This window comes from Polyergus mexicanus, unplaced genomic scaffold (genome assembly GCF_030449975.1).
Source record: "Polyergus mexicanus isolate NDT 795.1 unplaced genomic scaffold, iyPolMexi1.0 SCAF_7, whole genome shotgun sequence".
In the NCBI taxonomy this organism is placed as follows: Eukaryota; Metazoa; Arthropoda; class Insecta; order Hymenoptera; family Formicidae; genus Polyergus; species Polyergus mexicanus.
In genome coordinates, this window is record NW_027223327.1 from 9,401,076 (window position 1) to 9,413,729 (window position 12,654).

Consider the following 12,654-nt stretch of genomic DNA (forward strand, 5'->3'; position numbering starts at 1 on the left):
ACAGTTCGGATTTGATATTTTATAGAACATTTCTCTCACAACATTGTATGATTAATATCAATTAAAAAGATGCTAGAATATCACTGAATGGGGTCCCAGGTTCCTTAGCAGCTGCTTCGAAACTCTCGACAAACGCTTTTTTCTGCGACTCCTTAGATAGCTGAAATCAATTGATGCGATAAATAAAATAGATGATAAATATAAGAGTGTATATGCATATAAATTAAGAAATATTAATCTATACCTTGTGATAAAAGTCTGAAGCAGCTATACACAACATCTTCTTATCTTCATACTCATACTTTCCTATTCTCGATTGAACGTACGGAAACCTGCCATATTATAGCTAAGGAATCACGTTATTTCTACTTTACAACAATTTTATGAAAGTACAAAATTCCTTTTCCTCATTCTCTCAATTTTTAAAAATTTATAATTACGTTAAAAGGATACAAAGCTCTTAACCAATGATTCGTCGATGCGCTTATAAAGAAACAGGACAAACACCAAGTCGACATCGCCATTGGCAAGCTCTGAATAAAATTTGGTAAACTGAAAACCACCCAGTCTTGAAGAAGCTCCATTTCCGTGCAGGTACACGCTTTCTCGCAGACCTGGATCACAAAATTAGATCGAAGAATTTATATTCATTTCTTATTTCGTTGTTCGATAATATATATAAGTATCATTTGATTGCGATTTACAAACTTTAAAGACAACGGCAGAAAGTAATCTCGGATGCGGTTGTTGCGGAGACAGAAATTCCCCTATGACCTTTGTCAGGATCTCCGACGGCGGGAAGAAATCACCGAGAACGCTCGACAGAATCGTGCACAGCACCTCCACTTCCATGGGATGACCTTTGCGGATCTTGTCGAATATCGCAGATATACGCTCTATGGATCGGACTAGTGTCTCTGGCTCTACATCCGGCAACGGTTCTTCGACACCGGGGCGATTCAATCGATCGGCTGCCTCTGTATACATGCACGTCAGTAGAAGCTGCAGCGCCGGTAGCGCCTGCAATGGGCTCGGTTGCTTCAGCCGGTCTATCGCGATCTTGACAATCTGCTCAGCAACCTTGCCAACTACGCTCTTCGTTGCCACGAGTCTCTCGAGACCCTGTCGAGACGAATAGGCAGTGTATTGTGTAAACGTTTCATCGAGGCGCCATAAGTAACGTACCTGCAGCAACATTTGATGCAAACCGTAAGAGAGATTCTGAGACGTGACTAGAGAAAGAACTAATTCCAACACGGCCGGTGCTTCCGCGTCCGGCGGCGTATCCTCCGCATGTTCCAATAAGAAAAACACCAAAGCCCACATTATTCCCTGATGCTCTTCGCTTTGACTTGAAATGCTATACATGAAGCACAACAATGACTTACAAGATAAAAGAAAAAGATTATATTAAATATATGAACAAATATCTTCCATATCCTCTTACTAATAAAAATTAAATTGGATTTCATGAAATTACCTATTTGAGTCTTGCGAATCAATGTGCTTCTGTATATATTCGATAGCTAAAGGATGTATAATATTCATCGTTTCCTCGCACTTGGTCAGTACTGCGCTTTGTAGCAGATACAGAGAGCCGTGAAGTGCGGAAATTCTGGATGCTAGGAATCCAGACTTTAAATTAATATCCATTATGCGTCTCACCTTATCCAAGGTATCCAAATCCTAGAGAAATAATAGAAGAGACAATATATTAGTTAAAAACGATTTCTATATCTTCATTATATGGTTAAAAATTCTTGGATAAAGCCCCACCAATGGCGTTAAAACTGCAGCGGCTTTACATATAGAAATAGCCAGATATTGATGTAGAATCGCGTTCTCTGTCGGATGTATCCTTGAGATTTCCAGACAGACATCCAACATCCATTGATACTGCGATCTCTCCAAAAAAAGTTCCGAGATTGCCAGAATAGATTTAACGATCTCCGTCAACAATTGTACCGGTGTCTTGGCCTGCGGTGACATCCAAATGGTGTAGTGCTCAATCAGGAAACGCAGGCACGAATCTAGATCAAGCGACGCGGACATCAGTGCGTCGTTTCTCCTGTTCTTTAAGTCAAGAACGGAAGCGTTCAATTTGTCCTCGTATAAATTGCACAATGACCATAAGTAGGAGACCGACAATTGGCTATACGTGAATCTGTCGGATGTCATTGCGGTTCTCTCTACGTTTCCCCTGCGGAATATGTGGTCCAATCTTAAACTGTTTTTACTTTCCGCGTTATTCATATACTCGTACTTCCACAGGAGTAACTCCTGTATTGCATACAGTTTCTGAGAACTGACTTTGTGAACGGAGAGCTGCGGATCTCTTGGATGATGAATCAGAATACTGGCATCGGGATTGCCGGGACACGGCAGCAACAACGTCTGTAACAGCAATCTTGTTATTGCTTGAACCGCTAAACCGCTCGCTTGAATCAAAGCCGCTACGTCTTCCTTGGACGTGTTCTCGTTCTGTGGAAAGTTGAGAACGCTTAAGAACGCCATCCAGATCTCCTCGAATTGCGACCTCGAGATCCAGCCCAGTAAATTTACCCGATAAATAAATTGCTCTAGAATATCCACCTCTTGCAGAAGATTGGACTCAGACGACAACAGCGGAAAGTAGCACTTAGTAGGACCCGAGCCGACATTATGACCTGAGCCGCGTTTCCATACCAACGGAGGTGTCAGAATATAAGAGTTCACCAACGGCTGCCGACTTATGTTAACGACAAGCGATTTTATTGTGTTAAACAAGTACGGCGGAATGTCCCTTGTGGAGAAGCCTTCTACCTGACGCTTTTCAAGCCAAGCTACTATTGATGCCATTTGGATACACGCCCGAGCGTAATCCTTCGTGTCGTCGTCTCGGAGAGCCGATTCTAACGCCTGCGAATCCACAACCGGTAAAGGATCCATGGTCGTCAATATATTTTCCATGACTCTAGTCAAAGAGATCGCCGCGGAACAGACCCAGGTGTAACGTGCGCTGTCTCCAAAAATTTTACTCGGAGCGGCGTGTCTCAAAATTTCGGCTGCACAACTCAGCGCGAGATCCATATCATGCGGCTTCAATCTACGAACATTTCGCCTATCAGAATAAATCATCCAATGCGCTAGCTCAAGACACAACATGGAAAACTTGGCGATATCCTCCTCGAATCTCACATCGATTTTCGCTACATTGTACTTGGCCAGTTTCGGTAATGTTTTCATGTAAATATTGACGGTTGGGATTATCGTGAACAAAATCTTCCAATACAGAGCGTCGCTCAGCAGTTCGGAAAATCTAGCAGCGTATTTCAGTTCCTTCCCACTGCTATTCCCTTCCGCCTCCGGATTGTAAATTTGATGCGGTCTCGGTACGAGATCGCAGATATAGTGAATGTGCTCCAGCAAACACTGCTTGGCAGCGATGTACAAAGGACTTGCGTTAAAATGAAAATCCTTCTCGTATTGCGCTTGTCCGAATTCTAACTCTTGGCATTTCTCGACGCTAAGTCTGGCACCCAATATTATACAATGTTTCAAAATTTTCAAATTAAATTCTTTACAAGAGAGAACGCTCAAGCAATCGTCGAAATCCAAGTCCTTAAGTAACTGCGCTAATTCCATAAGATCGTTGCCGGCGCTAGCGTGACAGCATCGTAATCTTACTTGCGACAGGAACCAATTCCGATCTAACTGAATACTCTTCACGGTGGACGGATTAAACGGTCTGCACTGGTCGAGCTCCAATGGCGACAAATCGTAACATTGTACGGCCAGCTTATTTAATAGGCTGACCAAGCCGCCATGTTTTCTGGCCAGTTTGGTGATCTGCAGAGTATCCATAATCTTTACGAGATCGTCTTTCGACAATTGATCGATTGCGTCCTCTGCGCCGGTGGTCAATAGTATCTCCACTCTGCGGCTAGCAATTTTCGCCGCCATTCTCGATAAAGCGAGATACTTGGTGGATAAGAGTCTCGGTATCAAGGTCAATATAACCGCACCACTCTGCGAATGATGCGCACCCTCGATACACTGTAGCAGACGCTTTATGAAACTGGGTCGCGATAAATTCGTACATTTGGTCGCGATCGCTTGCACTAACAATCCGCTGGCCGCCGGGTTTCTGTGTATGGCCGTAGTTAGCAGATCTCTTACCGGAGACTCGACGGCGATGTCTACGGCTTCTTCTATATGATTAACCAATAGCCACGTTAGCGGTTCCACGTCATTGAGATTCTCGCATATATAGTCGCAGAATAATATAATTCCTCCTCTTCTGACAATCTGAATGTTTATACCACCGTTAATGTAATCGCATGTAACTCTCTTCTCGCCTGACTGTGGGTGTGCGACAATGTAATCGGCACTCTCGCTGCCCAACACTTTTGACCAGAAGAACATTTCGTTGTACCCCAACAGAATCATCAAATAAGCCCACTGGCACGTCACCGTCGGACACACTCTCCCGATGCCGAGCATCAAGCAGTTTAAGTCGTCGACGAGCAATTTCTCCTCGTCGGATACGTTGCGACCTTGAATCATTTGCATTGTCGCATTCGCCACTTTGCAATGACTGCCGGACTCGAACATGTGAATGCACAATTGCAGGAAAAACGCGAACTGATGCACCAAATAATTGTCGTCCGCCGTATAATCGGCGAAACCGACAAAAGGATCCGTAGACTTGTGATTCACCAGACCGAGCAGATTAAATACCTTTGCGCTTATCAGGTTGATCACCTTGAATATGAATTTAGCGAATATATGTTCAGGTGGCACTTGGCGCGATTGGATGCTCAAAACATTCAAAGGATCCATAGAACATTCGTGGGAGGAGGAAGAGGAATCAGAGCACTGGTATGGTAAAAACAGATGCGACACGTCTGCCACATCTATATTAAGATCCAAGAGACGCGCTAGCATAGCTTCCTCCTTCGCGCAAGAAATCAACGAGAGCAGCACAATGTTGATCATGCCCAGCCATCGCTTTAGTTTCAAACTCGAAGCTGTCATGGATATCGACGCAGTGAACAGTATCTTCAGGAGAGGATCCACTGGTCGGAAAACCGTGGGCGAGACAGCTGCAAATAGTTTCACTAGCGCGACGTGTGCCCTTTCGGATTCTATCTTGAGTTTTCCGGCCGCCAATATCGGAAGCACAGTGTCCATAGTCAGTCTGGACCATCTTCGCCATTTCTCCTCGCCATTACCATCACCGCTGAATCTGGATTCGGCCAGACACAACGCCAAAAGCTCGACTACTTCGTGATACTCTACCAGACGTAGCAGCATGGCTATTAACACGTCTCTCGTTGTTTCCAATTCCCGTTGCTCGATCACGCTCGAACTTCCGTTGCGAATAAGGAATATATCCTCAATAACGGGCGCGAGAGCAGGTATACAATGCGTGATCGCCGGTTGTCCGCTTGCCATCAAACCGTCACATAACTGAATTATCTTTGGTATACCTATTATTGCTTTCGAATGATTCTTCTCGTAAGATAAGTGTACCAAGAAATTAAATATCCTCGGCAAAAGAGCTTCGGTCTGTTGTACGTGACCCTCTTCGATAAATTCAAATTGCTTCAACACGAATCCGATGAATATCTTATCGGAATCTAGCAGACAGTAATTAACCTTGAGTTGAACTAGTTGACTCAGCAACATCAGAACTTGGCATTGCAACGCGATGTTACTCGTAACAGTGTATTGTTTCAAAGACTTGATAACCATCGGTTCGAAAAGCCGAATAAATGATGCCACCGACGTCTTTTGATCCGAGGATCGCGCTAAAGTCTTAAAAACCGACGAAAATTTTCGATCGCTTTTTCTGCGTAACAATCCTATCCACCTGTGAAAATAAAAACATTATAATATATCAGCCTATGTGACTGCAATTGTTAAAGTTGAAGTATGATAACAGAATAACAATTACCCGGTATCCGGCTCGTTTTCACCTCTGCAATTATTCCCGATGCATTTGATCGTGTTTGCCATTTCTCTAGCGGGATATTGAAAACACTGATTGTAAAAACCTCCAATGTCATCTCGCAGCGTACCGCATCGATCCATACTCTTTTGCATGTCCAGCTCGCTCCATTGTGCGCATACGTTTGTACCAAATAAGCATTTCAACAATTGTTGCACGCATCGAACAGTTGCCGTTGGCGATAATACGACGGTAGTTTTCAGATAACACAACACTTCCTCCGCTATTTTACCTGCTTCGTTGACGGACGCGATTTCGAGGATCTGAGAGAGAACGTCCAATATCGCGTTCAATAGAGAAACGTACATTTCGCTGGCATCGTGCTGCAAAGTGACCAAATAATTGGAATGCGCCGCTTTCAGAATATCATATATTCTCATGTAATGTGATACGCCGATGAATGTTCCCATATGCTCTTTTCCAATTCTCAAACTGATCTTCTCCCCCTTCTCTTTCGACTTTTGCTCCGACACTATCTTCTTTTTGGGCGACAACGTTTGCGTGGACGATAAAGATGAAAACACGGGCTTGGTACTGGCCTGTATCAATTGTACCTCATCAACGACGTGGACGAAAATATTGAGAACTCTCGTGATGTGCGTTAATAACAATTCCATGTATCTGTCTTTACACATATTCCACAGTTTCGTCGAATCGCTGCCAATCTTAAAATTGCAGACGGCCAATCCGGAGGCCAGATTGCCGGCGAGAAGGATCAGATGTCGATGGGTGGACAAATCCAAGCTAATGGTCGATGATGTTAATAAGGGCAACGTCAATGATAAGAGACTGTTGCTCACCGGAGATGAGATCATTTCGTTCGCGAAACTGATGTCATTCGTATCCGATCGATCACTACTCTTCTTAGATTTTTTCGGCAGTGTTTTCATTAGAATACAATCCCATCCTCTCGCGTAAACCGTCGTCGGGTAAGTCTCGCTCAAGCAGAAGAGGGTTTCGCAGCATCCATAAATGAGATATTTTGAGGAATGCACCGTTAATATTTCCGTTAAAATGTTAATTATATGAGAGAGAGAATATTCCACACTGGATTCATAATTTACATCATTATAATGATTCAGAAATACAAAGGGCTTGACAGACGTGTTCACAAATGGCTTATGTTTCTCTTGGTAAGATGATAATTCTGAGATACTTGATGTTACAGTGTTTAGAAATTGTTGAGTATATTGCGTAGCCTTTCTCGTAACAGTATCCTCTTGAGGATGTCGAAAATACAAACAAGGGATACTCCTGAAGAAAAAAATGTAAAGTATCAATCGATTCAAAAATGTATTGTATATGATTAATAAAATATGATAAAACTTTGTAAATACGGCTTACTTAACAATGGCATCCGATGCGGCATGTCTCACTCGTTGATCTTGGTCGCCTAATAATGCTATTATAACATCGATAAAGTGTTCTTGGAATAACGATTGCCCTGTTATGTGTTCTATTGTAATATAAGACAATTTACTCAACAAGTCAACTAATTTTACTTTAACCAGAAAATATGGATTTTTTACAAGTTTTGGCAATATAGTCAAGATTGCAAGACCATGCTCATTGCTGACGGAATCTAGTAACTCTGATAAGCAGAGGTTTAACGCATCCAATGTTTGACGACAAGTTGTTGCAGAATCATCATTCAGGCCCTATATAGTTGACAAAAGTAAGTTAAAAATTCAAGAAAATATCTCAGTTTCTAAAAGAAAGCCATATATAAACTCACATTTAAAAGTAATTTTATCAAGTCTCCTAATAATATACTTTTATGTCCTTTCTGAACTGAACATTCCGTTTCAAAGTTCTCGAAAGAATCGCCATACTGGACAAATACGGATTTCAAAAAGATTCCAATCATCATTGCTACATTGCCCCTAATCTGGGGATCTGAATGATTGGCAAATAGCAAAATGTCTGCAATCAATTGATTCGTCTCATTGCAGCTTGATTTTTTGGCCACAGTCATGGTAAACAAATGTGGGTAAAGCTTCAAGATATAACCCACGCATGTTAGAGCGAGAGATTTGACGCTAACACGAAATAATTTATCCGATATTAAATGCCCAGGTTTGCCCGCCAACAAGAAAGATGACACTAGGTAACGGCAACAAAACTTAACAGGCATATCCGAGTCTGTAAAACTTCCGACATCTGCTTCGTATAATGCGAAATCTAAAGAAGATTTCTTAGGAGAAGCAAAAGACAGAGTGGCCTCTTCGGAGTAATCTTCTTCTTTCGACCGTTCACTTTGCAAGCTCGGATATGGTATTTTCTCGGATTTTTCAATTTCGCTTTCGATATCGCTACCTTCTTCCACAACTTCGTCATCTAAAAAACATTGAATGCTAATATTTGTAAAATTATTATGCGAGTTACGTTTATATAAATTTGTTCTTACTATTAATAGCTCCGATTTTCAGACCGCAATAACTTTCCGATATTTTCTCTTTCATCTCTACCTCATCGCTCGCTCCACATTCGTTGTGTGTTTGTGGATTAGACGTAACTGGTAAAATCGTTTCTGTATCTGCAATCCACTTTTCTATATTTGGAGTAATCTCTGGAACATCAGGTTCGTGCATCAAAATGGAATCGGAATTTCCGCCGTAAGCGGTACTCGCACTAGAAATACTTATTTGACCCAGTGAAGGAGCGCACGCATTCTGATTCAATATTATCTTGCTTTGAGTTATGCCTTTTGAGGACAATAAGACGGATACCAATGACTTTGGAGGCATTTTTAACAGTTGCGCCAAGGTCTCTAAAGCTGCATTTACAACATTATGATCGGAATGCCATTTTGTGTAATACAGACACAATTCATAAATATGTAATAGACTATCTATCTGTTGCGTTTCAACATCTTGAGGCTCTAAAGGTTTACATATGTAAGGTAAGATCACTCTTAGGCAGCCGAACCCGCCTATAATAGTAGATGAATAATCTTCAGCATTTCTTGTTGATATCATTATATCTGTGATAGGAATAAAAAAAAATACCAGTTTAATAAATCAATAAATCAATAAATGAATATATTTATGTGCATATTTATAACAATTTATATAGGTATTTACTATACCTAATAGATAATTTAATACATAATTTAAAAAGAACTGTGGCTTTCTGCAATTTATACATGTTGTCAAAATCATATTTGCTGCTGCCCTACGAAAAGCTGCTTGAGGAGAGGAAATATTTTCAAAGAATGCTTTTAGCAAGTTCTAAAACAAATTTGATATTTTCAAAACTCGTTAGTATAATTCTAATAATATAAAGGTATTTACCTTGACATCCTTGTCTGTCATAAAAGGTCCTAACACTTTGAAAATTAATGGTAACGACTGTGATAATGTTTCAATTACAGTATCTTCAGATCGATGCGCAATGATTACTATACACGGTATAAGATTTGATACGTAAGCTTTACCTCTTGAGGGACGTATCATGTGACTTAGTAAGCCAAATCTCCATAGAGCAGCCCTTAATATACGTGCAGGTCCATTTCTTTTTATTTCATTGTAAAGCTCTATTTGAATCTTAACGATGTTACTATCAACCATTGCCTGATACATAAAATAAATAATATATATGTATATATATATATGTTGCACAATATCAATTATTTTTAAGGATTAATATCTTATATTACACTTCCATATGCCGTTTGCCATGAATATTGATCTCGTTACAGTTTTTAATAATCACTGCCATGTAAATATTTAAAAAAAAATATAAATTATACCCTTATAATTTTATTAAGAGATTCATCCGCAACCATCCTAACATCCGACTCTTTGTCATTACACAATACCAGTAATGTTTCAATGGTAGCAGTAAGAATTTGTGGAAATTTGGGATTCTGTCTGACAGTTGGCGAACATATCCCTTCAACAATAGTCGTGCAACACGATATCTTCTCTTTCCTATTGTGTTCAAGTATAGAAATTTATTTTTATCGAGTAATATTGATAGATTTCTGTCAGAGAACGTTTATTGTTTATATACCTTGATCCGGAATCCGACGAGATGTCAGATTCTTGTAGCGCATTTAACGTTTCCACGGCTTTCAATATATTATTCAAATGAGCCATCTCGTATTTAATTAAAAATATTTTTGCCAGCTTCCTCGGAAAAACTTTCTCAAATAATGTAATTGACTAATAACATTTTGTTATATTTTTGACAGTAAATTCATGCCAGATCATGACAGACATATCGTAAAACCACATTACTACATGCTGACTGATACCGTACTAACAAGTTTGTTCCGAGTTCCGAGTCGTACGACTTGTACGGCCATAGGGTAAAATAATGTTGATTGACCAATCAGGGCAAAAGGAATAAAAATTATTCTACCCACGTGTCCATGTGTCAATAAGAGAATGCGTTCGAAAATCTTATGCGTGGTATAAAGTAACGTTTAATTGGCCAATCAGAAGCAAAGATTTCTTATTGACGGTTCCACCAATGAGACAGCTCGGTACATCCGCGAATTACTACTGCAAAGCTTGACCAATCAAGACAAGGAATACTGGCGCTGATTTCAAGACGTTATGTCCGGCTTCTTTCTCTTTTCCCGCGGAAACGGCGCTTGGTACAGACGCAGAAATTGCGAGCTTCGATAAAATCCGCACAGGTAAGCCAACAAAGAGATAATCGAGCCAAATAGACATGATAATACGCAATAGAATTATTTTATCGAATAAATTGTGAGAATATTTAATAATCTTATGGCATATTAGACGGAAATTATAAGAATAAAAAGTCAAGCGTCTTTTTCGGATCAGATAGTCGGTCATTATGGATATACTTTTATTCTATCCATCTTTCGAGTATTTGTGCCTTGAGACGAGTCTATCCTTGTATATATATTTATAATCGAATTTACATTATGGCTATAGTGTTATCCTTATCGAAAGTTTGCTTAGGAATTAATCGCAGAGTATCTTGATTAAGTCAACGATACGGCGCGACGTCGCATTAATTTTTGAGACGCGATCATGAAAATAAATACCTCGTTGAACACGATTATGATGTACAAGTGTGTGTTGATTAGTGATTAATTCGCTCAATTATTTCACTTGATCATGCGATTAAACGTATCGCGATGACGGCTGTCTATCGAAGAAAATATTTCGCGCGCTACATTTATTCAAGTATAGATAGAAGTAGTGATAAGAATTTATTATAAATCATTGTCTTATGATATATTATATATATTTACAATAATTGTTATGTATTAAAATCAAATTTTATAATAAATACGCCATTTATGTGATTCTATATCGATGATTGTTACGCTTGTTAGCATGCAAGATTAATCTATAGCGACATCGCAATAATAGTTTATTGTTTTGGCGAGTACATTAATTGTAATTCATTATTTTTGCTAGTGAGTGTCACGAAGAAGCGACTCGATGCTGCAATCATCACCGATGATGACTGGTAACGGCGGAATAACCATGAGGTGAATAATTTATTATTTATTTATTATTATTTGGAAAAAAATCTAATAAAAGGAAAATTTTCATACGCCAATTAATTATTTTTCGAGATATTAAATATACCTTGGAAAATATACATATACATATAATGTAATATTCCGTGTATTGTATATACAATATCATAGTACAATACATAGATGTAATATTTTGGCAGATAATTAAAAATTAGAAATTACTGTTTTATTACAATATTTAGGCAGATCGATATATTTGAATATAAATTAAATTTATTTCTCTCTCAATTTAAAAAAAAAAAAAATTCCGAAATTGTTTTTTCTCTTATTAATTGTATAATTTAATATATTACTTACCTTCTCATTCTTTATCGCTGTATATCGAACGTATACATGTTAAACTATCGGAACACAACTATCTTGCAATGTATTATCTATATTATCTTAACATAATACTTCTACAACATTTCAATATAATATTACTACTAAAAATCAGAAAAAGAAAATTGCAATATAAATAAAATATCAATTTATTTTTAACAAACTCATTTATTAAAAGGGATCGAGACAAATAAAATCGAAAAGTTGCACATAAATATCAAGTAGTAAGAGTAGAATATTAACAGTATTCGCGCGCGATTGTGTCTTTTGATTCACAGGGACTTGCATACGAAGCATTATACAATATTTTTACGGGAACGTTCATCGAGGAATCGAGGACAAGAAGTACGTTCGAGCGGTTCGGAGCAGCAATAAAATAAACTTAAAATGAAACAATAAAGTAAATCAAATATAATTATAAACAAATTAAGATTCTATAATTCGCACGATTTATTTTAAATCGTACCAGAAACGAATCTTACGAATGGCGAGATTTTTTTTTTACGCCAATCTTGCTCCGAGCCCTTCGCCAATTAATACTTCTCGTGGAATGAAAACGTATCGGACAAAAGCAACAGGAGACTCCGTATCCATGAAAGAATTGATCTATTTTATAGCATTTCATTTCGAGAAAAAAAAGAAAAGGTGACTCTTATATAATTATAACAAACACGTCGTCAAATACGAAGTAGATCTTTTTTTTTTCCACACATCTTTTTTCGACTTTTCGCGACGTCTGCTTATGAGAGCCGCGGAATTAAATCCTCTTCGCCTCTACCGTTTCTCTTTTCCTTTTGTTTCATCGTTATCATTT

General features: G+C 38.9%; 1 protein-coding gene and 1 long non-coding RNA gene across 2 annotated transcripts; one reads left to right on the plus strand and one right to left on the minus strand.

Annotated features, from left to right (window-relative positions):
* On the minus strand, window positions 1-10,227 carry Htt (huntingtin). The gene is made up of 15 exons (XM_070298536.1): window positions 10,007-10,227; window positions 9,744-9,924; window positions 9,286-9,564; window positions 9,081-9,222; window positions 8,400-8,975; window positions 7,728-8,329; window positions 7,337-7,650; window positions 5,939-7,246; window positions 1,777-5,854; window positions 1,481-1,686; window positions 1,186-1,360; window positions 709-1,122; window positions 454-614; window positions 245-332; window positions 1-160 (listed from the first exon to the last, which is right to left on the minus strand). Exons 1-15 carry the CDS (start codon window positions 10,090-10,092, stop codon window positions 62-64), a joined length of 8,709 nt encoding a protein of 2,902 aa, XP_070154637.1. The 5' UTR covers window positions 10,093-10,227; the 3' UTR covers window positions 1-61.
* A 353-nt stretch (window positions 10,228-10,580) lies between these two features.
* LOC138935054 (uncharacterized) lies at window positions 10,581-12,511 on the plus strand. The gene is made up of 3 exons (XR_011447211.1): window positions 10,581-10,637; window positions 11,395-11,468; window positions 12,119-12,511. It is a non-coding gene; the product is annotated as an uncharacterized lncRNA (long non-coding RNA).
* Window positions 12,512-12,654: the final 143 nt, after the last annotated feature.

Coding starts and splice junctions, on each gene's coding strand:
- Htt (XM_070298536.1), bottom strand. CDS start 10,092: ATGGCTCATTTGAATAATATATTGAAAGCCGTGGAAACGTTAAATGCG. Junction 8,976..9,080: donor TGTATTAAATTATCTATTAG/GTATAGTAAATA, acceptor TTCCTATCACAG/ATATAATGATATCAACAAGA. Junction 5,855..5,938: donor GAAAACGAGCCGGATACCGG/GTAATTGTTATT, acceptor TTATTTTCACAG/GTGGATAGGATTGTTACGCA.